Source organism: Tursiops truncatus, chromosome 10 (assembly GCF_011762595.2).
Source record: "Tursiops truncatus isolate mTurTru1 chromosome 10, mTurTru1.mat.Y, whole genome shotgun sequence".
In the NCBI taxonomy this organism is placed as follows: domain Eukaryota; kingdom Metazoa; phylum Chordata; class Mammalia; order Artiodactyla; family Delphinidae; genus Tursiops; species Tursiops truncatus.
In genome coordinates this window covers 50279720-50306715 of record NC_047043.1, presented here as the reverse complement: position 1 = coordinate 50306715, position 26996 = coordinate 50279720, and the positions used below count along the sequence as shown (strand labels likewise).

At 50.5% G+C, this 26996-nt stretch overlaps 1 protein-coding gene across 12 annotated transcripts in view; it reads left to right on the top strand.

Moving 5' to 3' along the window:
• Positions 1 to 25045, top strand: part of OSBPL10 (oxysterol binding protein like 10) — a 376374-nt gene extending 351329 nt beyond the window's left edge. For 10 of the 12 annotated variants that reach the window (XM_073810946.1, XM_073810944.1, XM_033864521.2 and 7 more), the window contains 5 exons: positions 4329 to 4806; positions 13811 to 13997; positions 17314 to 17496; positions 20852 to 21005; positions 23715 to 25045. In XM_073810946.1, coding sequence (XP_073667047.1) covers positions 4329 to 4806; positions 13811 to 13997; positions 17314 to 17496; positions 20852 to 21005; positions 23715 to 23759 — 1047 coding nt within the window. In that variant the 3' untranslated portion in view covers positions 23760 to 25045. The remainder of the gene's footprint in view (positions 1 to 4328; positions 4807 to 13810; positions 13998 to 17313; positions 17497 to 20851; positions 21006 to 23714) is intronic. The other 2 variants (XM_033864520.2, XM_073810945.1) reach the window with 2 other exon arrangements.
• The last annotated feature ends 1951 nt before the right edge of the window (positions 25046 to 26996 follow it).

Below are 26996 nucleotides of genomic sequence, written 5' to 3'. Positions count from 1 at the left end.
CCATTTGGCTGCCATAAGTCTCAGCAGCTGGGCCATCGCTCCCCGCTCAGTTGGAGGCAGACAGTCCGGTTAGTCCTCACCACTTTGTGGCTCCCTGTCTGCAGTGTCCACTGCCCAAGAAACAGATGATTAAGTGACTTATTGGCAAAGGGACCAACAAGAAGTCAGGGAGATCACAGAAGAGAGAGAATCCACTTTAATGAAATGTCTTGCCCACAGTGGTCAGTGTGCTGGCTTGAAAGGACATAGGTTGGGTATTCTGCACAAACACCAGCAAGAGATGAAAGGGGAGATGGTCACCCCACTCCTGCCCATTCTCCTCCATCTCTCTGGGAATTCTACTTTTCCCAGCGCGGACAACGCCACAGCATCACTGTCAAGTGCAGAATACATGCCTCGAGGGTTGAATCTGTTGTTGGCTGTGAGACCACATCCCCTGTGTCTTTCATTTCAGGAGGGTTGTCTTTGACAGTAAGTTCTCAGGTATTGCATCCCTAGTAGAGCCTTTTTTTTTTTTCTTTTTCTTCCAGCTCTTTATTTAGCACATCTTCCAATCTACGGTAGAGTTGCAAGAGTAGAACAATGAACTTCCACATATATGCTTCGCCTTTATTGGCCAATTGTTAACATTATGCTGCTTTGTATTTTTCTTTCTTCTTTCCCCTCTCCCACTCTCTCCCTGCTTCTCTCTGTCCGCCACACAGCAGGTACACACGCACATGTATGTATGTGTTTATTTTTTGATGAGCCCTTTCAGAGTAGGTCGTAGACATGACACTTTTCCCTGACATCCATCAGTGAGTGGGCCTCAGTGGGCCATCAATGACCTAACAAGGTCATTCTCCTACATGACACATTTGTCACCCTGGGGAAATTTAACATGGCTTTGATACTGTTTCTTACACGCCCATAGTAAAATTTCCCCCCAGCTGTGCCAATAATGCTCTTTATAGCATTGATAAGAGCAAAAAGAGCCCTGTGGATGCTACAATGTGGGTGTGTGATGGGTACAGCGAAGGGGGGGGTTGGATGTAGGAGGGGGTGTCAGAAAAGACCTCACGGAGGAGTTTACCTCCTATGAGCTGAGTAGCTGTTTCTCACTTAGACGAGGGCAGGAGGGAGGGCAGCAAAAGGAAACAGGAGTGAACTCGTGTGTGTGTATGTGTGTGTGTGTGTGTGTGTGTGTGTGTGTGTGTGTGTACATACTTGGGAGGGCTGGGGCAGAAAGTGAGGGATACTGTGGGACTGGAGGAGGTGGGGGCCAGGCTGGACTTTGTGTCTTACAGAGATTTTAGAAAGATGACTCCAGCTGTGGTGTGGAGAAGAAATAGTGGCAGGCGTGACAGCTGGAAGGCGGGTTAGGAAGCGTCAGCTGTACTTTTCCAGACAGGGGGCACCGTGAGTGTCCTTAGTTGCCTATGGTCTCCCTCCCATCTGCACATTAATGACAGTCTTTGGGTTGGTGGATTGCCTTGTCATCCAGGAAGAGTAGAACGGACTAGAAGGTGGGGCTCTCGTCCCACCTTTTCCCCCTGGGCTGCCTCCTGACCCCTGCATGTTAGGGACAGGAGAGGGGGTGGCACAGCCGTCCCGGTTCTGACGTCCAGTGACCGCTCACCTCCCTCGTCCTCTGAGGGAAAGAAGATGCTCTCGTTGGCCCGAAGCAGAGAATTGTGATGTGTCAGATGATGGACAGAACTTGGGGGGCAGTTGAGAGCCCTGAGGTTCCCCACATTCTCCTACACCTTCCCTGCCTTCTCCCCAGTCTGTCCCCTCACCTGTGAGACCAGGGGCTTGACCTGCAGCATCCCGAAGGGGCCTTCGGGTTCTGATGCTGAGCGATTTGGGATTCTGCGTGGGGTTCTTTTTTCTATTTGTTTTGTTTTAATCCTTCAGCTTCTGAGTTCAGAAATGCTAAGTTAGGGGAAATGCCTAAAACTCTTGCCCTTTTCCAAAGTACCCCAAGAGAGCGTAAACATCCACGCGATTCTTTCCTTTTAATTTCAGTCTCGGGTGCAGCCCTGACCAGAGGTGGGATTGTTGTCGGAGACGCCCCATCCCACGCGGTTGGGGAGGAGGAACCCGGGTCTTGGGACCGTCTTCACGTGGAGCTCCTCAGTGTAACTCTGCACCCTACCCCTGCCCTCCATCAGAGGGCCCCCTGCCCAGGAGGGAGCGCAGGAATGCAGTGTTTCAGGGAGGTCTGGAGATGCGGACCTTGGTGGCTTCTTTTCTTTTGCAATTGATTTGGTCGCATTGGCCGGGGGCGGGGGGGGTGGGGGGGGTGGGGGCGTGGGGGGGGAGTTCCAAGGTTGCTGAAATCCACAGCCTCAACCTGCACAGCCTGGGTGGGGAGCATTCCTGGGGGGACCTTGAGTGGCTCTGTGGGGGGCAGGCATGGGAGGCACAGCCGGGCCCCCGTGAGGCTCATGAGAAGGGCAGGCCTCACAGGGCATGGGGACGGCAGCTGAACTTGACCTGTTCCCACGCAGAGACGTAGGAGGTCATAGCAGTGGCGTCTGAAGGCGGTTCTGAGCCAGGATGCACTTTTCCCGGCCATCTCAGATCCTCAATACTCAAGTTTGTCAAGTTGTGGCTCAAAGAAACTTAGGAAATCTCCATTAATTTGCATAGCTGTGTTTTAAATAACGTTTCTTCTTCTAGTTTATTATAAAAGTAAAGCAGAAAAATACTCAGAAGGAATGTAGAAATCACTCACTTCTGACACCCAGAGAGACATGTTAGATTGGGAGTGTCGCTGTGATACCTGGGTTGTGTGACATGCTCATTTTATATCTGGCTGCTTTGCGACCTAGCGAGGGTGCATTGTCCTCTGACATAGTTTTCAAGTGGGACAGAAAAGCATTAGAAGGGGTACCAACCTCACCTCCCCAGCGGGCTGGGCTTCCCCCAGTTTCCTCTGAAATCTCTGTGCTTTGCTGCTCTCGTGTCCACCTGTCTGTCTCATGTCTGCCTGTCTGTCGGGACACCTCACTTACACGGTATCTCCATCTTTCCCCGGGAAGGGTCCCAGCAGGCTGAAGTGGGGGCCAGGTCACAGATCTGTGTGTGGTATTATTGGTTAGCAATGCTTTCGTGGGAGTTGGGGCCTATGATGTGACAGAAGGACAGACCTGGCCATGTAGGGAGGAGTGTAAACCGGCTGCGTGACCTCGGTCGACCCCTTCCCTCACCCGGACGGTTCAAGGGGGAGCCAGCGGGTCAGGGCTGGGCTTGCAGCTTCAGAACCCCGTGACTGCCACCACAAGAAGCAGAGTGAGACGCTCCAGGTCAACGCAAGCTTGTCTTGCAGCCGAGGGGTGGAATGGTAATACGTCATCAGACCACTGGGTGGGGGGGGGGGTGATAGCATATCAGGGATAGTGAGGGCTTCCCAGCTTCCCAGAAAGTCCATCATTTGCTTTAAGTGACCTAATCCTTGGGTTCTAGGCACTTGGGTTGTATGGTGCCTGAGGGACCACTGGGATCCACTTTGGACCAACGGGGAGTCCCTTAGTGCCTGACAGAGCATCCAAGTTTCTACCTGTCTTCAGTAACGGGGCCAATGATACACTGAGGGAGTGGCCCCTGTGCCAGTCCATTTACCAGAAGCTTAAGTATTAAGTACCAGCCTACTGCTTTGTAACTTCTGCTCATTTCTTCTGACCCAGCCTAGGGGGCAGCCTCTACCCATGGCCCCTCTTCTCCGTGGCAGCCACTGTGGACACTGCCCTCTAGCTGGCCTTGCCTCCGGAGACGTTTGTCGGGCCCTTTCCACATTCCTTCCCTGCCCTGATCCTGTGAGGGTTTATACGCTGCTCTTCCTACAGAGATCTCCAAACAGATGTTCTTAGTGGTGGGTCCTGCTCTACCTGGGCCCCGCTTTGACGCAGCACCACCGAGTCCCCGTATCTGTGTTTGTGGGAACACACTGAGCATCCCCCTTGGTCGTGCCCGATGGCAGGAAGGATACGAAGAAGCCCTTTGGAGCTATTTGCTTCACGTCTCTAAATGATGGGGTGTGAAAGAGGGCTGCATGTTAGCAGGGCGCTGGCCATGGAGGGAGGGACAGAGGCTGTTGTTTCAGCCCAGGTGAGCAGAGAGGAAGATGGCTCAGAGCAGTCTAATCCATGAAGCTGGGTCGGCGTTGATGCCACCGCTGCGGCCACTTCCAGTTTCTTGGATGTTCTTTCCTCTGATGTGTCACGTGTGTGCAAATCAGAGGAACTGGTCCCTGGCACCCGCCCTTAGGACCTTTCTTTTTTCCTCTCCAGCTTTCTCCTGCACCCACAGGGCTTGCTGTCTGACTTTGTCTCCTCTGGCCGCAGGTGGTGCTTCCCACGTTCATTCTCGAGAAGCGGTCCTTGCTGGAGATGTACGCAGACTTCCTGGCACACCCAGACCTGCTGCTGGCTGTCACCGCAGGGGCCACGCCACAGGACAGGGTCATCGGCTTCGTGGAGTATTACCTCACCGCCTTCCACGAGGGCCGCAAGGGCACCCTGGCCAAGAAACCCTACAACCCCATCATCGGCGAGACGTTCCACTGCTCCTGGGAGGTTCCCAAGGACAGGTTCAAGCCCAAGAGGACTGCTGCCCCTACTCCCTCCGGCCACGAACACCCGATGGCCGATGACCCTTCCAAGAACTACAGAATGCGGTTCGTGGCCGAGCAGGTGTCCCACCACCCGCCCATCTCCTGCTTCTACTGTGAGTGCAAGGAGAAGAGGCTGTGCATTAACACTCACGTATGGACCAAAAGCAAGTTCATGGGCATGTCCGTGGGGGTCTCAATGATCGGGGAAGGTAAGCCAAATCGCTGGTGGAGTTGGGCTCTGACCAAGGGACATTTGTGTACCTGATGGACACTTGAGGATTTGTGTGTGGAGGCCTTTGTTTTTATTTCGTTACGGAATTGGGAGTAAGTGGGCGGGTTGGAAATATGGATGGGTTTTGCTGTTTGGGAACCAGGTTCTGGTCATTTCCCAAAGCGGCCGAGGCGATGGGGTAAGTGGGATGCAGCTGTTTGCCTCTTAGACTGCCCACCTGGATCTTCACCTGCTGCTCGTGTGTGAGCCGCCTTACAGATCCTTTTCTTTCCAGCTCTGTGTGAATATTAGAGTTGGCTTCAAATCTATGAAAACACATTTTTCTTCATTCTCACCAGTTTCTGGCTCACAGACAATGAAGACCATAGTGCTGCCTATTCAAAATCTGCTCATAAATAATTCCCAAGGCAAATCTCTGGACGCTGGGCTTGCAGTTCTGAAGGGAAAACCCGGTATAATCAGACCACTCGTGGATCACACGTTTCTCTGTTAGCAGATAGCTGTGAATGAAGGTTATTCATTGTTTGAGGGAAACTGTAATCATCCTTGTCAAATTCAGGAACCTGTGTTCGTGGTTCTTCAACTTCTTTTGAGTCGTAAATCCCTGTGAGATTCTGGCTGTAGACTCTCAGGAAAAAGAAAAATCCAGCACAGAATGTGGCTTTCAGTTTCAGGGCACACACGGCTCCTTGGAAGCCCTTTCCAAACCCCAGGAGGTGAGAACACCTTTCACTGACTTAGCACGCTCTTATTGAGCGCCCACTGGTTGCCAGCCCTTGCCTTGGGAGCCATGGGTACTTGAATGAGCAAAGCAGACAGAAGAATCTCTGTTCTCACAGAGCTCTCTCTTCTGCTGGGGAAATACAATTGTGTAGTGCTTTGGAAAGTGTGAAGTTCTATGGAGAAAAATGAAGGCGGGAAGGGACCTGGGAATAAAATAAAGGATCTAGGAATGGTGGGGAGAGAGCAGTGGGACTTTGGGATGGGTTGGGGTGGCGGCTGGGAAGACGTCACCGAGAACGTGACAGTTGAGCAAAGACCCAGGGGGGGATGAAGGTCCCAAGAAGGTGATGATGGACAAGCTTTGTCGATTACCCGGGGAGTGTGTCTTGGTGGAGAGAACAAGGCCAGAGGCAGAGGGGCCAGAGGCAGGGGCATCCCTACATGCTGGTCTGAGACAGGAAGCCTGTGTGGGTGGAGCCGGGAGAAGGGAGGTGGGAAGGAGAAGATGCCGTCGGAGAGGTGACTGAGTCCAGGTCACGTGGGGCCTCGGGGGGCCACCGGCAGGGGTGTTGGCCGTCCCACTAAGTGAGCTGCCAAGTCTCTGTGGGCTTTGAGCAGAAGAGTATCATGATCTGACTTTCAGTTTAGCAAGATTGTTCCAGCTACTTGTTGAAACTAGACCATAAGAGGGGGAAGGCGACGCAAGGAGACCAGTTTGGAGATTATGATAATAATCCAGGCAAAAGGCGATGGTGGCTTGAACCAGGGCAGGAATGGTGCGGAGGCAACACAGGCTGGGAATCTGGATGAATTCTGAAGTGGAGAGATCAGATGTGGGGTATGAGTAAAAGGTGATGCCAAGGCTTTTTTTCTTTTTTTAAAGATATTACATAATCATTGACGCTCTTCCCTACATTGTGCACTGCATACCCATGACTCATTTATTTTGCAACTGGAAGTATGTACCTCTTAATCTCCCTCATCTCTTTCTCTTCTCCCCTCTGGCAACCACCTGTTTGTTCTGTGAATCTATGACTCTGTTCTGTTACGTTTGTTCATTCGTTTTAGATTCCACCTATAAGTGAAATCTTACAGCATTTGTCTTTCTCCGACTTATTTCACTTAGCACAATACCTTCTAGGTCCATCCCTGTTGTCACACATGGCAGAATTTCATTCATCTTTATGATTAAATAATATTTCATGGTGTATTTATACCACAATTTTTTTTATCCATTTGTCTGTTGATGGGCACTTAGATTGTTTCCATATCTTGGTTATTATAAATAAGGCTGCTATGAACATAGGGGTGCGTATATCTCTTTTAATTAGTGTTTTCATTTTCTTTGGATAAATACCCAGAAGTGGAATTACTGGATTGTATGGTGGTTCTGTTTTTAGTTTTTTGGGAACCTCCGTACTGTTTTCCATAGCGGCTGCAACAATTTACATCCTACCAACAGCGTAGGAGGGTTCCCTTTTCTCCACATGCTCTCCAGCATTTGTTATCTGTGATCTTTTTGATCATGGCCGTTCTGACAGGTGTGAGGTGATACATCATTGTGGTTTTGATTTGTAGTTCGCCGATGATTCGTGACGTCGAGCATCTTTTCATGTGCCTCTTGGCCATCTGTATGTCTGCTTTGGAAAAATGTCTGTTCAGGTCCTCTCCCTATTTTTCAGTCGGGCTGTCTGTTTTTTTTTGATGTTGAGGTGTATGCATTCTTTGTATATTTTGGATATTAACCCCTCATCGGACACATCTGGATTGGATGTGAGGTATGAGAGCAAGGTGACATCAGGCTTTTGACCTGAGCAACTAGAAGGATGGAATAGCCATTAACTAAGGTGGGGAAGACTGAAGAGGGGATTAGTTTGGAGAGAGAGCACAGGAGCCCAGTTAGGTTGTGTTGGGGTTTAGACATTTGAGAGGGGGGCTTGAGCAAGCAGTGTCTCTACAGGCCAGAGTTCTGGGTGAGGTCCCGGCTGAGGTTAAAGCTTGGCATGTAAAGCCTGGAGACTTGTATGTGTTGCGTGTCTGTGTCGCGTGAAGGGTCGGCCTCTGATGTTCGGGATCTCGGCTGCCCTGTTCCTTCCAGGCAGCCGGTAGGGGTTGCAGCCTTCATTCACTCTGCACAGCCCTGGACAAACTCTTAAGGCTGTGCGTGTGTGGGACACCACGTAACACCCTCTGCTGAGACCCTCGGCCGTAGCATCCCTGGAGCAGAGCTGGCATTTGCTGCCCTCACTTCTTCTCTCTGCTTGAAAATTCTACTTAGAACTTCTCAGTGAAGAAAGCAGAAGGAAGATTCTGGAGAGAGACTGTGGAAGGCCCCTTCCTGGCCATTCCCCACCCCCATGTATTCCTGCTGTCGACGGGCCTGGAGAGGGTCAGGGGACCATCTCTCATTCTTGTGAGGCTTTAAGTTTGTCTCAGTCCTTTCAGTAGCTACGTCCCCCTTTCTTTCATGCTAATTAAATGTGAGCTCTGTAACACACAATTTTTCTGATTTTTCACACAAAATGCTTCTAAGAATCCCCAGACTTCGAAGCCAAAGGTTCTGGTTCCTGTCCTCAGGGCTCCTTTGGGGTGTGGGTTATGGGGAGGGCGGGTGGGGGAGGTGGGATGTTTTTCTTTCCTCACTCCATTCCCTGCACTGATCCAGCACCTTCCATGCATTTGTTGATAGGGCATGAAGTGACGTTTTTTTCCCACCTTTCATTTTTCTTTTCTTTTTTTTTTTTTAACTTTTGGCTGCCGTGCAGCGTGTAGGATCTTAGTTTCCCAGCCAGGGATCAAACCCGCGCTCCCTGCATTGGAAGCGATGAGTCTTAACCACTGGACTGACAGGGAAGTCCCTCCAACCCTTCATTTTAAACATTAGATGAGTCCACTTGAAATTTTGTATGTAAATACATGGGCTTACATTTTAAATTATTGCCCTAAGGCTGTGGCCTATTTGGCTATGATAAAATGCCATTATCAAGTGCTTCATTATGCCTTGAATTCCCCGAGGTTGTAGCTCAGAGACCTCCCCCGAATGGTCCCTCAGCTCTGACACTGAAAGTACCTAAGCGTGACACTGTTGAGCCAACCCCGAGATGACATCCATCCGTGGATGGAAGCAGACGCGCCTCTGCTTGGTACCCACCCTCACCGCTTGGGACATAGCTCATCCAGCTTCTCTTGAAACCCCTCCCCACCAGAACTCCAGACCAGCGCCCAGTAAATGGCACAGCCTCTGAATTGGGTCTGTGGGGACAGGCAGGGACCCGTTTGCCCATGAATGCCGGCACTGTGGGCCCTGAAGACCAGTTCCCCGGAGTTGCTTTCCGTGATTCTGTGCTTTCTTTCCAGAGTCAACGCCCTGTCGGAATATTTTGGTTCCTCAGAGTTATTTTAAATTTATCAGTTTCAAAATCTTAATGCTTGGCCTTACGTTTATTGATAAATCAATTTGTGGGATATAAAGCAAAAATCTCCCAGCATGAGGACTAGCTATGTCCCGGAAAGATGGATTATTCAGTGTTTTTCAGCTTCTCTCAGCTCTTAGGCTAATTAAAAGGGAGCTTTCATTTGTGAGCCCGTTTGCAAGTCTAGTTTTAATATAGTCTTTTATTCATTATTAGGGACAGATTTTTGTATGCAATCCTGAAAAAAAGAGTCCTGGGAAGGCATAATTGCCGGTGATTTAATGAGTGAGTGCACATTTATGGATTTTCAGAAAAGAGCCTGGGAGTGTGGTCTTGCCAGTGCTTTAAACCAGCCTTGCTCTGGGGCTCACCTTTCTGATTTCTGTGGACTTGCGGGAAGTTTCACCTTGGTTTGGAAGAGGTTTTTCTGAAGCTGAGAGGGAGGAGGGATCCCCCGTGTGCATCAGCCGTCAGCAGATTTTGTGATTTCTTCTTTGTTCCCAAGTACCGCTGCTGAGAATTCACCTGCCAAGAGATGGGGGTGTGATCAGGATTCCAGCGGTGTAGCAGGCTGCGTGCCCTTAGCTGAGTTTCAGTGTTGCCTTTTTTACAGCCCCGTGAGGTGCAGGTACCATTATCCCTGCATCACGGATGAGGCAGCCGAGGGGCAGAGAACTTAAGGTCACCAGGCTGGCGAGGGACGGAGGAGTTGGAATGATCCTCTAAGATCTCATCTAGGGCTTTTAAAAAATGGTGGCGTATGCTCCAGGTAAGTATGTTCTGAAGAAAATATCAGTGGCATGATCCTACCTCACCACGTTTATATTCGTGGATGAGACCAGGAAGACTCAGCACGTGGCGCTCGTGGCTGTCGCGTGGTCCTGGCCCGCTGAGAGAGGCCACCGCAGGATGTGCAAATGGGTGGGGGTCCCCAAAGTACGGCAGGTCAAAGGCTGGAAAGGCTGACAACAGAGGGGGACATCATAGACATCGGGGGTGGGGCAGTGCTGTCAGGGGACATTTGGGCCCCTGGGAGGACTTTACTGCCACATAGTCCATCCTCATGGAGGGTGAGGATGGGGGACAAAGAGCTGCCTTCTCTGGGCCCTTGAAGGCAGGTGACAGAGGGACCAGCAGCCTCCTCAGGGTCTCAGGGCCCCTCCCGCTGCCACAGGCCCTGAGGCTATGAGGATGCAGCTGGCACTCAGGGAACCGGAGGCGAGTAGAACTGGGGCGGAAGGGTGGGTGGGGAGTCTGCTGGAGCCTCTCTCTTTCCAACTTCCACTTCCGGTTCCTCTTGACTGTTGGTGTCAGACCTATTTGGCATGAACTTTACCACCTGCTTCGCTCTCTTCTTAGCAGCGTAATTCTAGGAAAGACACAAAGTACGCTTGGCAACAAAAATTATACCAGGCCTGGCCATTCTTCTTCCAGGGTCCTGAGCACAAGCTGTAAGAAGCGACACATGGGTGTCGAATCCTCCTTGCAGACACAGGTCCACCCTTGTGCATCACAGGACAGGGCCTCAGCGGTCACCTGGGGCAGCTCTGCCCCCTGAACTGCGGGGAGGGATAAGTGACAGAGGGAGGGTGTTCGGTGGCCCAAGGCTTGGCTTTGGGAAAGATGGTGTAATTTCATTGGGAGCTCTGGCGAGTGGGGAGGTGGGGAGAAGTCAGTGTGCTCTGATATTCGGTGTATTTGGTGTAGTGGAGCCGTGCTGTCTGTCCGTTTATGTTACATGTATTCAATTCTCTTCCTGGTTAAGGAGAGAGATGTAAATGTTGCTGCGATCTCTGCCCCTTAGTCCTGCCCGCGCGATTGTGAGTGACCTGAGTCTGCTTTTTCTCGGGGTGGGGGGGTCTTCTCTCCTGCCTGTGCCCATGTGTGAGCATCCTGCCTCCCTGGGGGAGGTCACGACCCCCAGACGCACATGGGCCCGTCCCCTGGGGTTTCCATACTGGCCCCCTGTGTCTGTGGGTCAGCAGGTGTAACTTTGCTGGACTTACCTGGGGGTGAGGTTGCGGGTTCTGGACAAGCCTGGTTTATTCCAAAAACTGTGGCTCCTGGGCGATGCAAGGAGTTTTTAAGGGTAAATTGAGTGACTCCTGAGTACATCTTCATATTGACTTTGGAAACTCAGCATTCTTGATCGCTTTGTACCTTTAGTCCCCTCTCCTCAGACTCTCCTGGCGAGCTCCCCAGGGCTGAAAGGGACACACACACATACACTGTCTCTCTGCTGGGCAGATTCTAGCTCTGTTGATTGATTGATTTTTTAAAATTTATTTTAATTTTATTGAAGTGTAGCTGATTTACAGTGTTGTGTTAATTTCTGCTATACAACAAAGTGACTCAGTTGTAAGTATATGTGTGTGTGCATGTGTGTGTGTGTGTAGATATACATTCTTTTCCATATTCTTTTCCGTTATGGTTTATTGCAGGATGTTGAATAGAGTTCCCCGTGCTATACAGTAGGACCTTGTTGTTTATCCATCCTATGTATAACAGTTTGCATCTGCTAATCCCAAACTCCCACTCCATCCCTCTCCCAACCCCCCTCCTCCTTGGCAACCACAGGTCTGTTCTCTGTGTCTGTGAATCTGTTTCATAGATAAGTTCATTTGTGTCATATTTTAGGTTCCACATATAAGTGATATCATATGATATTTGTCTTTATCTGACTTACTTCACTTAGTATGATCAACTCTAGGTCCATCCCTGTTGCTGAAAATGGCATTATTTCATCCTTTTTTAGGGCTGAGTAATCTAGCTCTGTTGATTGACATGCTTATCTAGTCTCAGAGAGAAGTACCGACCAGTCAAATTACTTAACCCCTCTGAGTTTCCGTTTCCACCTCCTCATTTAAAAATGATAATAATTGATGCTGCGTTGAGTAGCTGTGAAGCTCACAGAAGACACTGCACGTGAAGCCCCTGGAAGTGCTGGGTGGCCAGGAAGGGTCCCCCAGGGCACATGGAGCCCCCTCCTCGCTCTTTCCAGTGGAGGAACCAGGGGCCCAGGGAGGGGACATCACTAACACCTCCAGTCACATAGTTCTGGCCGAAGGACAGAACTGACCTTCCTGAGGCTCTTGCTGCACTTGACCATTGCAGGCCCAGAGTGGGCAGGAAGAGAGCTGGGAGGGCTTTTCTACAGGGAGCGAAGCCCCACTGCGGGGTGGGAGGCCGAGAAGGCCCCTCACACAGAGCAAACCTCAGTGAGCCAGGCATGTGGGTTCCCAGGCCTCTGCCGGCCCAGGAGGTGCTGCCCTCAGCAGAGGGGGCCCTGTGGGTGCCCGACCGGACAAGCCAGAGCAGGGGCTGGGTGTCAATGCACCAGCCGTACAGCAGCCCCGGGAGATGGCGCCTGTCGGGGTAGTTCACGGCAGCCTTTGAGAACTTGTTCAAAACTGTGGTTCCTTTCCCTAGAAAAAGAGACAAGCCCACGTCATTTTGCATTGTTTCAAGAGGATCAGATCTCCCCGAGACTAGTACTTGGCTCCCAGCCTGGAGAACCTCTGATCAAGGGGTGGGTGCCCCCCGGGTGGTGACAGCAGCTGTGCACTCTTGCTTTGTAACTTCCTGAAAACCTTTGAGGTTATCTCTGCTGCTCTCAGGATAAAGGCAGAACTCCTTACAGGCTTTTTCGAAGTTTAAAGATGAGGCCTGGCCCCTGTAGACCTGGGCAGCCTCCATACCTATACATACCACTTCCCTTTCTTCCCTGGGGCCCTTTTCTCAGACCCCCGTGCTCACCCGGCTCCTTCCCACCACAGGGCCTTTGCACATGCCTTCCCCTGCTTCTACTTTCCCTCCCCTCTTCCCCAACTCAACTCTTACCCAGCTCGAGTGTCCCTTCCACCAGGAAGCCTCCCCTCCCAGCTCAGCCCCTGCTGCTGGAGGCCCCAGGCACCTCCCCCTCCCACCCCATCACAGTCACAGTTTTGTGTTTGCAAGTGCTTCATTCACGCCCACCTTTCTCTTTGGCTCCTTGAGGTCAGAGAGCGGGTCTGTCTTGTTCACCATGTGTTCTCAGCATCTCTCATGCAGTAGAGATGCAGCAAATAGATAAATGGCACGTGGGTGGCCGGCCTCTGTGGAGGTGGGAGGCGTGACGTCTGTTGCAGGAGTGTGTTTGGTTTCTCATCTTTGCATCTTCTGGTCCCCAGTGATGCCCAAAGCTCAGCTTCTCTGTGCACCGGTGCGGAATTGAATCTCGGAGACATAGTTTTGGGTGAAGTAGAAAAGGACAGCTTTATTTCTTTGCCAGGCAAAGGGGGACACAGCGGGCTCCTGCCCTCGAAAACTGTGTGTCCCAATTGGGGAGGATTTGATGAGGAGTTTTATAGCAATGGTTCAAGGGTGGGGTTGCTGACAAGATTAGGGTGTGTGCAGGGTCTCAGGTGCTATTAGGTCTCCGTGGTACACGGGGCCTCTCACTGCTGTGGCCTCTCCCGTTGCGGAGCACAGGCTCCGGACACGCAGGCTCAGCGGCCATGGCTCACGGGCCCAGCCGCTCCGCGGCATGTGGGATCTTCCCGGACCGGGGCACGAACCCATGTCCCCTGCATCGGCAGGCGGACTCTCAACCACTGCGCCACCAGGGAAGCCCAGGTCTCCTAATCTTGTTGAGCTTCTCTGTTCCTTTAATCTTTTGCCTCCGGTGGTTTCTTGGCTCCGCCTCCCTTGATTAGCAACTGTTGCAATCTGCCCTTTGGAACTCAGGGAAGGTCATGGAGGCTACAAGAAACGGAAGACAAAAAGGCCTCCGTGCCCTGGAGCCCCTCAGGGTCCTCCTCGCTTTCCCCGTGTGCGAGCCTAACCTTTCCCTCCTGTCTCCCTCAGGTGTGCTGCGGCTCCTGGAGCATGGGGAGGAGTATGTGTTCACCCTGCCTAGTGCCTACGCCCGGTCTATCCTCACCATCCCTTGGGTGGAGCTCGGAGGAAAAGTCAGCATCACCTGCGCCAAGACTGGGTACTCAGCGACAGTGATCTTCCACACAAAGCCTTTCTACGGGGGGAAGGTCCACAGGTAGGAGGGGCCAGGGAGAGTCCATCTCTGTCCGATCACGATGCCCCAGGTTTCTTGTCTGCATCAGAAGACTGGGTTCCAGCCGTGGGATGAGTTGAAAAATCAAGATCAATTTAACAGACCTGTTTCAGATGACATGTCTCACCGGCGGCGTCTTGAACCCTCCCCAGTCTGGTGATGTGTTGGCGGAACATATGCCCCAGAGAACAAAGGGCTTCTGGCGTTATCGTAACCTCTGGCTTCCGAGGCCGGAGGCCTGACCTGCACTGATGCAGTTGTTCTGTGAGCTCCATGTAACATCCCAAATCCTGCATCTATGAGAGCAGGACCGTTTCTCTCCTTTTGGAAGCTGGGAAGCAGTCCTAAGAAACAGAAGGAGAGGCCCGCTGTTTGAGGGGAGCATCACCTCGTTTTTATGGCTCTAATTATAAATTTCCCCCTTTGGAGCAGATCACTGGATAATAAGCAAGCCCCCATCTTTGACCTTTTTCTTGGAAAGCTTTTCCGGATGGCGTTCATGTGGGGTGCTGGAGTGTCCCCTGGAAAGTAGGCACCTTCAGGGGTCGTTTTGGAGCCAAACATACCAGCCCCCAAGAGCTGATTATGTGCGTTTCTCCCCAGCTCCGCAGCCCCTCATGCCCCAGTGGTAGCTTGAGATCCGCTGTGGGTGGGGCAGCACAGAAACTGGCAAAAGCTGTAAACCAGGCGTTTTCCCTCCTGGCGAGCCCGTTGTTAAAGCATTACCAGCACAGCTCGGATACCCTTCCGCTGTGTGCCGTTGGGAGAATTCCTGATGCCGCCTGGGCTCCCGGCGGTGTTCAGGCTCAGGGAGAAAAATTCCAGACCTAGGTTTGAAAACACCAAATTCATCCCGAGCTTGGCCATTAGGAAAAGAAGAACCGGGGCTTCCCTGGTGGTACAGTGGTTGGGGATCCGCCTGCCGTTGCAGGGGACACGGGTTCGTGCCCCGGTCCGGGAAGATCCCACATGCCGCTGAGCCTGCGCATCCGGAGCCTGTGCTCCACAACGGGAGAGGCCGCAATAGTGAGAGGCACCCCAACAAAAAAAAAAGAAAAAGAGGCCCCGGGCTCCTCCACCTCCCGTTTCTGCTGTGTTACTCTACCTGCAGCAGGCTCCTGGGGAGAGGGAGGTGGGCTCTGCTTTCACCCAGAGCTGAGACCCGGAGCCCCCGGGCCGGGTCGGTGAGGCAAAGGGCCACACATCTCCACCAGGGGCCCTTGTGAAGCCAGGCTGGAGGGGTTCGACCTTGTTTAGTGATTGAAAAGTTCCCCCCAGACTCTCACACTATTTTGGTGGTTGAAATGTACACTGTTAGTTGCTATTTGAGGGAGGAGAAGGGTATATATATATTTTTAAGTTTTATATATGTGTATATATATATATATATATTTTTTTTTTTTTTTTTTTTTTTGCGGCACACGGGCCTCTCACTGTTGTGGCCTCTCCCGTTGCGGAGCACAGGCTCCGGACGCGCAGGCTCAGCGGCCATGGCTCACGGGCCTAGCCGCTCCGCGGCATGGGGGATCCTCCTGGACCGGGGCACGAACCCGTGTCCCCCGCATCGACAGGCGGACTCTCAACCACTCCTCCACCAGGGAAGCCCTAAAGTTTTATATATATTTTTTATTGGAGTATAATTGCTTTAGAATCTTGTGTTAGTTTCTGCTATACAGTGAAGTGACTCAGCTATATGTATACATATATCCCCTCCCTCTTGAACCTCCCTCCCTCTCCCCCTCCCCCTCCCCTCCCCTCCCCCTCCCCTCCCCTCCCCTCCCCCCTCCCCCTCCCCTCCCCCCTCCCCCTCCCCCCTCCCCTCCCCCCCTCCCCCTCCCCTCCCCTCCCCCCTCCCCCTCCCCCTCCCCTCCCCCTCCCCCTCCCCTCCCCCCCTCCCCCTCCCCCTCCCCTCCCCCCTCCCCCTCCCCTCCCCTCCCCTTCCCCCCTCCCCTCCCCCTCCCCCCCTCCCCCCTCCCCCCCATCTAGGCCATCGCATAGCACTGCGCTGAGCTCCCTGTGCTATACAGCAGCTTCCCACTAACAATCTACTTTACACATGTTGTAGTGTATTTATGTCAAACCTAATCTCCCAATTCATCCCACCCTCCCCTTTGCTCCCCGCATCCCGTGTCCACACATCCGTTCCCTATATCTGCCTTTTCTATTCCTGCCCTGCAAATATTCATCTGTACCATTTTTCTAGATTCCACATATATGCGTTAATATACGATATTCGTTCTTCTCTTTCTGACTGACTTCACTCGGTATGACAGTCTCTAGGTCCATCCACATCTCTACAAATGACCCAATTTCATTTCTTTTTATGGCTAATATTCCATTATATATATGTACCACATCTTCTTTATCCATTCACCTGTCGATGGACACTTAGGTTGCTTTCATGTCCTGGCCATTGTAAATAGTGCTGCAGTGAACATTGGGGTACATGTGTCTTTTTAAATTATGGTTTTCTCAGGGTATATGCCCAGTAGTGGGATGGCTGGGTCATATGGTAGTTAGTTCTACTTTAAATGACACAATAGACCAGATACACTTAATTGATATTTATATTTTGTTTTTACTGAGTTTTGTGATTTCCACCCCAATAATAACCTCTTATAAAACCTTGGCATTTTTATCAAAACTAAGAAATTGATGAAATTCAACTAAACAAATCACAGTATATAGTGTATACAATATAGTGTAAAACATGTATAATTTTCAACCACCTATCTAATTTATTGTCAAAAATCAATAAAACAATATTAGTTGAAAAAAACTAAGAAATTGGGGGCATAAATTAGGACTTTGGGATGGACATATACACACTACTATATATAAAATAGGTGAACAACAAGGACCTACTGTATAGCACAGGGAACTATGTTCAATATCTTGTAATAACCTATAAGGGAAAAGAATCTGAAAAAGTATGTGTGTGTGTGTGTGTGTGTGTGTGTGTGTGTGTGTGTAACTGAATCACTTTGCTGTATTCTTGAAACTAACACAACATTGTAAATTAACTATACTTCAATTGAAAAAAAACTAAGAAATTAACATTGCTGCATTCCTATGAACTAATTTACAGACTTTATTCAGATCCTACCTGTTTTCCCACTGATGCTTTCTTTATTCTGCTCAAGGATATTAGATCACATTTTAAGAGCTAGTCTTTGAGCAAAAGAGCAAAAAGCAACCCCATAAAAAAAAATCTCTACATGTGAGGATGCCTGTTGAAGTCGGTCTCTGTTCTGATAACCTTGCAAAGCGTGTTTATTCGATACTTACATTAATTCAGGGTCACAGCAGAAGTGAAGCACAACCCGACCAACACCATTGTGTGCAAAGCCCACGGGGAGTGGAATGGGACCCTAGAGTTCACCTACAACAACGGGGAGACCAAGGTCATTGACACGACCATGCTGCCAGTGTACCCCAAGAAGATCCGACCCCTGGAGAAGCAGGGCCCCATGGAGTCCAGGTGGGGACCAGGCCATGTGCTCCTCTCCAAGCTTTGTTGTCCTCAGCACTTGACCCAAGGGGCAGAGAGGAAGCCCAATGCAAAGGGGCCAGGAATCATTCCTTTGGAAACTTGAATTGTCCTCTGTGTGTCACTTAGGTGTGTGTCACTTTGTTTAGTTGCTCTGCAGTCATGGGGTGGAGTGTGAAAACAGCCCGCCCAGACTTTAATGCCTGTCCTAAAAGAGTTTGTCAACTCTGTGGGTCTGTTACTTAATTGGAAAGTTAAATACAGAGAGATGCTAGTAATCAAAGAGCTGTGCAGCAAAGCAATGAGATACTTGTTTTTTTCTTACCAGATTAGCAACATAATTCAAAAAAATTCAGTACCTGCAAGGCTGTGATAAAATTAACACTCTCTGCCCTGTGCCTCCAGTAGGAAGGTGTGCAGGTTAGCTGCGTGGATCAGTAGCTTTAAATTTGTGAGTTCACCTCTTGTAGTTCATTTCTGGGAATCTCATCTAAGGGAGAATTCTTCGATTCACAAAAGGTTTTAAATATGAAATTTGGGTATTTAAAAAAAAACTAAAACAAAAGGAAGAAAAAGAAACCATCTAACCGTGCAACAATTGGAAAACAGTTAAGTGAATTATGGTGAATTCACTCTATCATGTGACTATCCCGCAAGCCACTTAAAGTGATGTTTATGCAGGTACAGAAGCAGAATCTTCTGGAAATATGCCATTTTAATTTTTTAATCCAGGAGGTCAGCCAGCTGTGGCCCATGGGCCAGATCCCATCTCTGGCTGATTTTTGTAAAATTTTACAGGAACGCAGCTGCATCCATTTGTTTGTATCTCGTTTGTGGCTGCCCTCTGGCTACAATAGCAGTGAAACAGTTGCGACCAAGACCAAGTGGCCTGTAGAGCCTAAAACGTTTAGTCTCTGGCGGTTTGCTGGCCCCGCTCTTATCTAAAAGCATGCTGCTCTGTAGAAAGAGGATATAGGGTTAAAGTGAAATGACAGATGATTCTTTGAAAGGGTTTGCCATTACAGGAAGAGTTTGTAACGAAATTGGAAAGGTGCTTTTTATGTGGAAACAAAGCAGGGATACCAGTGCGTATAAATCATACATTATCACCGAGTTTAATAGAAAGAGGGCTGCAGTGTCCTGGAAACTTGGCTTTGTGGTAGGATTAGTCCACTCGTTCTTGTTGATCAAAGTGTAACCTTCTCTGAGTCCAAATGGAGGGCGTGAACCCAGCCCTTTGGACTGTGACAGGAAGGAATCCCTCCCCTGGCCTCTGACGACACCACCCCAGAATCAGGAGCCCTGTGGTTGCTGTCACAGCTCCGCTTGTTTCTGGTATGGCTGTTGACAACAAAACTATGATTCCTTTGAGCTGTTATTCCAAGACTGTTGAGTAGGTTAGCTGCTCCTCATTAAGCCTTGCTGGGAGTGGAATGGATGGAGGATGGAGTCTGCAACCAGAGAGAGGGGCGTATCGCCTCTTCTCGTCTCGCATACGTGGACTTTACTGGAACCTGGACCTGGGCTGTTGACAAACCCAGCAGCCCACCTTGTTCTCTGAGGCGGGAATGGCCTTGCTGAGCCCAGCCACCTGTGCCAGGCCTCACCTGAGGAGGCGAAGGAGGGCCCGCCTAGTGGTCTCAGCCCCACAGTGGCCCGGCCCCCACCAGCCCCTGTGGAGGGGAACCCCTGCCCCATGAAGGGGAGAGCGAAGCTGCTCTTACATTCGCCCACTGCTGTCAATGTGTTCGCGATGCTCAGAGCCCGACCCGCGCAGGCATCCTGCTCGGGCTGGAGCCCTCCACACGGCAATGCTGGCCACACCCGGCCTAGCCACCACTTGGCCCTTGGCCACCGGGACCTCCGCTTCTAGCAAAGGCTCCCCTGGGCTTCCTTTTAGCTTTTCTTGCCGACTTGCCCCCGCCCTCTCTGCCCTGAAGGCTTTTCCGCCTTTCCCTTTGTCCTGAAGTTCAGAGCCTTCCGGAGCAGAGCCCCTCCAGGGGGTTCTTGGTGGGTGTCTGGGCATAGCCCTTGACCTGTGGGCCGGCTCTTTGCTCACCACCCCATCTGCAGTCCCTGGGGCTCTCTACCCTTTAAATTTGGGGCCACTATTTTATGATGGGCCTTATCAGGGGAGGTCCTGCCCTGAGAGCACCCCGACCCTGGATGTCCGGGCACCCAGTCCTTCCCTCAGCGCCAGGTGTGTGTTGAGGGTTCAGGTGATGGAAAAGACTGATTTGACCAGGCACCAGCCCTCCCTGTCTGCTTCGCCACCTTCCTTTCCTGTTTTAGGCCATCTTTTCCCCTCTTAAGTCAGCTGTCAGGGCGTGGTGGAAAGAGCAAGGGCTGTGAGGCTGGTAGGACCTGGCTTTCTCCCACCTTCCAGAGGTTTCTCCTGTGTAAGTTCGGAGCCAGGGTGCCACTGTACCCTCTGCATGGTGGGGTGCTGGGCGGCGGTGGGCAGGCTGGCCTTGCAGCCAGAGCCCGGGCCCCATCGGTTCCTGGGCTCGGGTCCCCCAGGAGGGCTGCTGTCCTGGATGCACTGGCCACTCCCCTGCGGGCTCCTGGCCCAGGATCTAACGGGGAGCTTCTGCTCGGCCCCAGCTGCAGAGACATCGTGCCCCCAAAGCCTGGTTCCCTTGTGCGGAATACCGACTGGTCCTGATGTGCCGAAGTGAGGAAGTGTCCCCCTTCACCTCAGTGCTGGTCCCCTCCCTCCAGCACAGAGTGGGACTGGAGGGGGCACCCCGGCTTCCTGAGGAGGGAAGCTGCCGCCTTCTCCAGTGAATGAAGGAGTGAGTGAGTGAATGAATGAATGTCTAACTTTGCGTGTAGACACGGGGAGGTGACGGATCCGCCAGGGTCTGTAACCCCTAATACGGGGCTCCCGGTGGGAGAGCAGCCACTGTTCACATCCATCAGCCTGCTGACCTCTGGCAGGTCACTTCACCTTACGTGGATCTGTTTTTCTCCCCTTTACAATGGGGCGATAGTATCGCATCTATATCCCTGGGGTGTTGTGTTGATGAGATGAGTTAATCCATATGTAAAATGTTTAGGAATGTGGTGAATGCCCCGTGGCAGGGTCTGCTGTAGATTTTGTCTGTAGGAGCAGTTTGATTGCTCCAGTCTTCCCTAGATTGGTCTAGACGCTCAGAGCCCGGGAGGGGAGAGGGGATTCAGATCTGGGTGCAGGTGGGGCCCTGGGCCTGTGGAGTGAGCTGCTCACCCCCTCCTGCCCCACAGCCCAGCATCCTCGGCTCGGGCCCTTCCTCGCCCAGGACCGCAGCCTCAGGCTGCTGGCCCTGCCTGACTGTTCCCTGTCCCCAATGACCCCTGCCCCCAGGAACCTCTGGCGGGAGGTGACCCGATGCTTGCGGCTGGGGGACATCGACGCTGCCACCGAGCAAAAGCGGCGGCTGGAGGAGAAGCAGCGCACAGAGGAGCGGAAGCGGGAGAACCTCCGCACTCCCTGGCGGCCCAAGTACTTCATCCAGGAGGTGACCGTACCGGGCGTCCTGGGCGGGAGGACGGGCTGTCCCCTATCGCGGCCGCCGGACGGGCAGGGGGGGCCTGGGAGGTCTGGGCATGGTGGCCGTGGCTCCCCCATCAGGGAGGCGTACCCGCCCGCGGGGAGGCATGGAGTGGGGCTGCTTCACAAAGACCACGGCCCAGCTACTCTGCCTTCAGTAGCAGATTGGTCGGGAAGCCCCTCCCAGACCAGCTCCACACCTGGGTGGGTTGGAACCTTCTCCATGACAGCACCCTTTCAGAGCTTTGCCTCCCAGGGGCCCAATGGGGGATGGACGTGCCGGGGAGGCCCGCGGGGGTCTGCGTCCCGGCGCTGCTGCTGGAAGTGGTGTTGGAAGGGGACCCCCACACACGCCCCTCACCCCCTGACTGGGCAAGGCGCCCTGTGCCCAGTTGTTTGTGGCACAGCCGGGCAGCATTCTGAGAACAGAACTGGAAATGACAAAGGTGTAGGAGACACCATTTTTTTTTTTTTTTTTTTTTTGCGGTACGCAGGCCTCTCACTGCTGTGGCCTCTCCCGTTGCGGAGCACAGGCTCCGGACGCGCAGGCTCAGCGGCCATGGCTCACGGGCCCAGCCGCTCCGCGGCAAGTGGGATCCTCCCGGACCGGGGCACGAACTCGCGTCCCCTGCATCGGCAGGCGGACTCTCAACCACTGCGCCACCAGGGAAGCCCGGAGCCACAATTTTTAAGGCAGGCTGGTCAGGAGCTTGGCAGCATCAATGAGAGAAACAGGCTGGTGAGGGCAGGGCAGACCCAGGGTCTGTATCTAAAAGGGTGGATGCCACTGACCTCCAGGCCGTCACAGGCTGATGGCCCAGTTCTTCAAGAGAAGCCAGAAATCAGAATTTTTATGAGATCTGATATTCACCTGGTGTCAAGGAATTTTTAAAAGTTTAAACACTAAGGGCCAATTGAAGTCTGGGCTTTCCTTGCCTAGGCACTGCTGGTGTCTGACTTCTGCTCCTTGGAAGGATGGCTCCCTGGAGCTGGAGGTCTGCGGGGAGAGTTAGTGACCTTGAGCTGGGCTTCTGGTCTGGGCAGGAAGCAGCCACGTGTCTCCTAGAGGCAGGAACTAGGGCCGTGGGCTGAGCACAGATGTCAAGGTCAGATGCTGGTTCAGACAGGAAGCCTTCTTGGGGAGACTCTGAGTGTATCCCTGTTTGGAGGCCTTGCCCAGGGGAGGTGACTCTGTATTAGTCAGGGTTCTCCAGAGAAACAGCACAGAACCAACAGAAGATAGAAATTTAAATAGATTTATTATGAGATCGTGGAGGCTGAAAAGCCATGGGATCTGTGGTTTGCGAGGTGGAACCGCGGGAAAGCCAGTGGTATGATTCAGTCCAAAGGCCTGAGACCCAGGGGAGCTGACAGTGTGAATCCCAGCCGAGGGCAGAAGTCAGGATGAGTGAGGCAGGAAAGAAAGGGCCAGTTCCTGCTTCCTCCACCTTTTGTTCCATTCAGGCCCTGGGCACATTGCATGATGCTCACCTCATGGGGGTGGGATATCTACATTACTCCACCCACCAATTCAAATGCTACCCTCATCTGGAAGCACCGCCCCCTCCCCTGTGCTCAGAAACAATGTTTAATCCAGAGCCAGTCAACACATAAAATTAACCATCACAGAATCCCCCAGGGATCCTTCTGCCGGATCTTGTCTCTCTGAGACAACTAGGTTGCCCGGCTTCTGTGGAAAGTTGCACAGTAAAAAGTAAAATGGGGCTTCCCTGGTGGCGCAGTGGTTGGGGGTCCATCTGCCGATGCAGGGGACGCGGGTTCATGCCCTGGTCCGGGAAGATCCCACATGCCGCGGAGTGGCTGGGCCCGTGAGCCGTGGCCGCTGAGCCTGCACGTCCGGAGCCTGTGCGTCCGGAGCCTGTGCTCAGCGACGGGAGAGGCTGCAACAGTGAGAGGCCCGCGTACCACAAAAAAAAAAAAGTAAAATGACAACAACCATAAAACATCGTTTTCCTCCCATAGGGTGTAAGAAAAGCCAGTCTGTTTATAACAGGAGGCTTGAGGATATTTAAAGAATACAAATCATCCCCGCACCAGCATGATTACCATTCAGTACATCCCTCTAGTCTAGCACCAGATTGCATACCATTTTGATTCTTGCCTTTTTCTCTCTGGTATTTGACTGGTGTCCTCTCCTGTGTGTGCTGATGTCTTTTGACTGCGGCCTTGCGTGTGCCCTTTGTTGGGCACTCCCCTCCAGCCTGGTGGGTGGTAAAAGTCACTGGTTTGGGCAGATTCCTCCTATTCAGGCCCTTGTCTTTTCTCTTCCCTGTCCATTTGTCCAACTACCCTCCTTTTTCTCCTGTCCCAAAGGCCTTTTTTTTTTTTTGGCCAACTAATCTTGATGTAAACCAACAAAGCCCTCCCCCTCGTTACTTCGGTCGTTTTGTGGGGTTTCCTCCCAAAATGCCAGATACGAAGATCCCATGGGCTCTAAAAAGCAGCCGGGCTGAGGAGGGGTGGTGAGACCACCAGCATGGCTTGGCTGTGAGACATCAGGAGAGGCCGGCACACAGGTTGGTGGTCCCGAACAGATAGATGGTAACCAGCACTGCATGGTACTGTGTGGTACTAGCGCAGCAGGGGATACCCTTGCTTCTCCCCTTGTCTCGCCGACAGGTCTCCATGTAATGATGTGTCCTCCTCTCTCTTGCAGGGTGACGGCTGGGTATACTTCAATCCGCTTTGGAAGGCACACTAATGGGTGGAGATGCAGAACTTTCAGAAACGGTCCTGTTTTTGGAGGAATTAAAGTGGTACAGTATCAAGGTTCTTCTGGTATTCCCTGAGACCTCTTGCGTTCAAGACATGGTACCTGAGAGGGAAATTATGTACTGTGAAAAATGCACCCCCAGACTCTACTATGGGATTGAATTTATTCAAGAGCCATTTGGGGCATGCGTGTGCACACACGTCTGTGTGCAAGCTCTCGGCACACTGTATGTTCACACGCATGCGCTATGTCTGCTGGATATTATTACACATGTAAATAGTGCACTTAACAATATTGAAGTGGGTAATTATGAGCTCCTTTTTATCAATGAGGTTTGAAGTTTTCTACTTTTCACTTTGCCAAATACTTTTGCACTCACAAAGTATCCTCCAGTTGACAATTCCTGTTCAAACAAAGGTGAACTGGCGTGGCCCTACTGCTGTCCATCTGGTAGAAGGTGGTTGTCATTTCAGAATAATCGCTGTGCTTCCCATTCCCCTCCCAAGTCAACATTTGTTTGTCCATATGCAAGACAGATCAACTGCCATTTCCTGCTGGATGGGGAGCGGGCAGGACGCTGTTAAAGGTTTATGCCGGAGCCTTCCAGGATGGAGCACCCCTGGGAGAGCCCAGAGCCAGGCCTACCTTGGAATGTTCCTCCCACCTCCTTGCCCCAGAAGCTTTCTGATAATTTCTCACGCTCAAAGCTCTAGTCATACAATTTTCAGAAGCTGCTTCTTTCATGGTAGAAAACAAGTCATATGGAGACTGCACTACTTTTATCTTGAAAAAAGGGCTTTAGAAATGAAATACACGCATTGCAAACATGCAGTGTTTGCAAAGGTGCACCACCACAGCCTCAATCTTATATTTCATTTGGGGAAAGAGAAAAGAATATCCTGTGGATTTTTTTTAAAGTGCACCTCTTGTTTGACCCGAATTCTGCAAGGAAACCACTGTGATTAAAACATCCATAAAGCCTGCATAAGTGTTTCATGGTTTCAGTTCAGTTTCAGTCTTCAGCCTTTACAAATGAGGTCAAGACATGACCAGAATATAAGAAAGCAAGGAGAAAATGAAGTATTTGATCTTTGCTCAATGCTTAATTTATTTTTTACTGTGCCACTCTAATGAGAATATTTATACAATCCAGTAGCATGAATGCTTCTCTGTAGTAATACTAATTTTGTGCCTTTTGTCTGCTTTCTTAAGACCAATTGTTCACACTTTGTAGATATTAGACAAATATATTTCGATTAAATACTATACTTATCTGTGTGTCTGTATTTTCTCTTTAGGGATTCCTAAGTTCTGTTGGAATTGGTGGCTCTGAGTGAACTCAAATTTTATGGATTAGTATTAATTTGATATGAACAGCAATGATATTTTCATCAAAACATCATGTGTGGATATTTTGTGACAAGGTCATAAGGTCACATCTAGTGAATAGTCTTGTTTTGAGAGAAGTGACTTACCAGGCAAAACCATAATGTAGGCTTGTTCTAGTCCATCGTCTTAAAACATCCAGGAGAGTAAAGTGTTTGGAACCATTTTATTTCTGAGAGGGAAAGTGGAATAGGTGCTATTTTGAGAAGAAAATCCTCAGTGAGAAGACCGAAAAGTAATCACTGTGGTGTTTTTAGATTTTCCAGTCGTATACCAGAGTATAAACCATCTGGGTAGTAAAAAATGGAGAAGGGTCACATTTTTTTTTTGAGGGGGGGTTCATTTTGCCTTTTTAAAAATTGTGAAATATATAAAAAAGATGTACACGAAACATAATACTGTTCAAGAATAATTATAAACTCCCAGGTACCCACTGCTTAGGGAAAGAAACCTGTTTGTTCATACCTTAAAAGCCACCTTTGTGCCCCGACAAAATTGTGCCCCTACAAAATTCTGCTCCTCGACCCCAGAGGTAACACTGTCTTGACTCCTGGAGTAATCATCCTCTTGGCTTTTTTTTTTAATTTTTGAATTTTATTTTATTTACTTTTTACACAGCAGGTTCTTATTAGTTATCCATTTTATACATATTAGTGTATATATGTCAATCCCAATCTCCCAATTCACCAAACACACACACCACACACACACACCGCCAGTTTCCCCCCTTGGTGTCCATACGTTTGTTCTCTACATCTGTGTCTCTATTTCTGCCCTGCAAACTGGTTCAACTGTACCATTTTTCTAGGTTCCACATATATGCGTTAATATACGTTATTTGTTTTTCTCTTTCTGACTTACTTCAGTCTGTATGACAGTCTCTAGGTCCATCCACGTCTCTACAAATGACCCAATTTCTTTCCTTTTTATGGCTGATTGTATATATTGTATATATTGTAAATATTGCATTGTATATTTGTACCACATCTTTATCCATTCGTCTGTCGATGGGCATTTAGGTTGCTTCCATGACCTGGCTATTGTAAATAGTACTGCAATGAACATTGGGGTACATGTGTCTTTTTGAATTATGGTTTTCTCAGGGTATATGCCCAGTAGTGGGATTGCTGGGTCGTATGGTAGTTCTATTTTTAGTTTTTAAGGAACCTCCATACTGTTCTCCATAGTGGCTGTATCAATTTACATTCCCTCCAACCGTGCAATAGGGTTCCCTTTTCTCCACACCCTCTCCAGCATTTGTTGTTTTCTGATGATGCCCATTCTAACTGGTGTGAGGTGATACCTCATTGTAGTTTTGATTTGCATTTCTCTAATAGTGATGTTGAGCAGCTTTTCATGTGCTTCTTGGCCATCTGTATGTCTTCTTTGGAGAAATGTCTGTTTAGGTCTTCTGCCCATTTTTGGATTGGGTTGTTTGTTTTTTTAATATTGAGCTGCCTGAGCTGTTTACACATTTTGGAGATTAATCCTTTGTCTGTTGATTCGTTTGCAGATATTTTTTCCCATTCTGAGGGTGTCGTCTTGTTTGTAGTTTCCTTTGCTTTGCAAAAGCTTTTAAGTTTCAGTAGGTCCCATTTGTTTATTTTTATTTCCATTACTCTAGGAGGTGGATCAAAAAAGATCTTGCTGTGATTTATGTCAGAGTGTTCTTCCTATGTTTTCCTCTAAGAGGAATACACACACACACACACGCACGCACATACACACACACCACATTTTGTTTACCTGTCGAACATTTGGGTGGTTTCCATCTTTTGGCTATTGTGAATAATGCTGCAATGTGCATGGGAGTGCAAGTATCTCTGAGTCCCTGCTTTT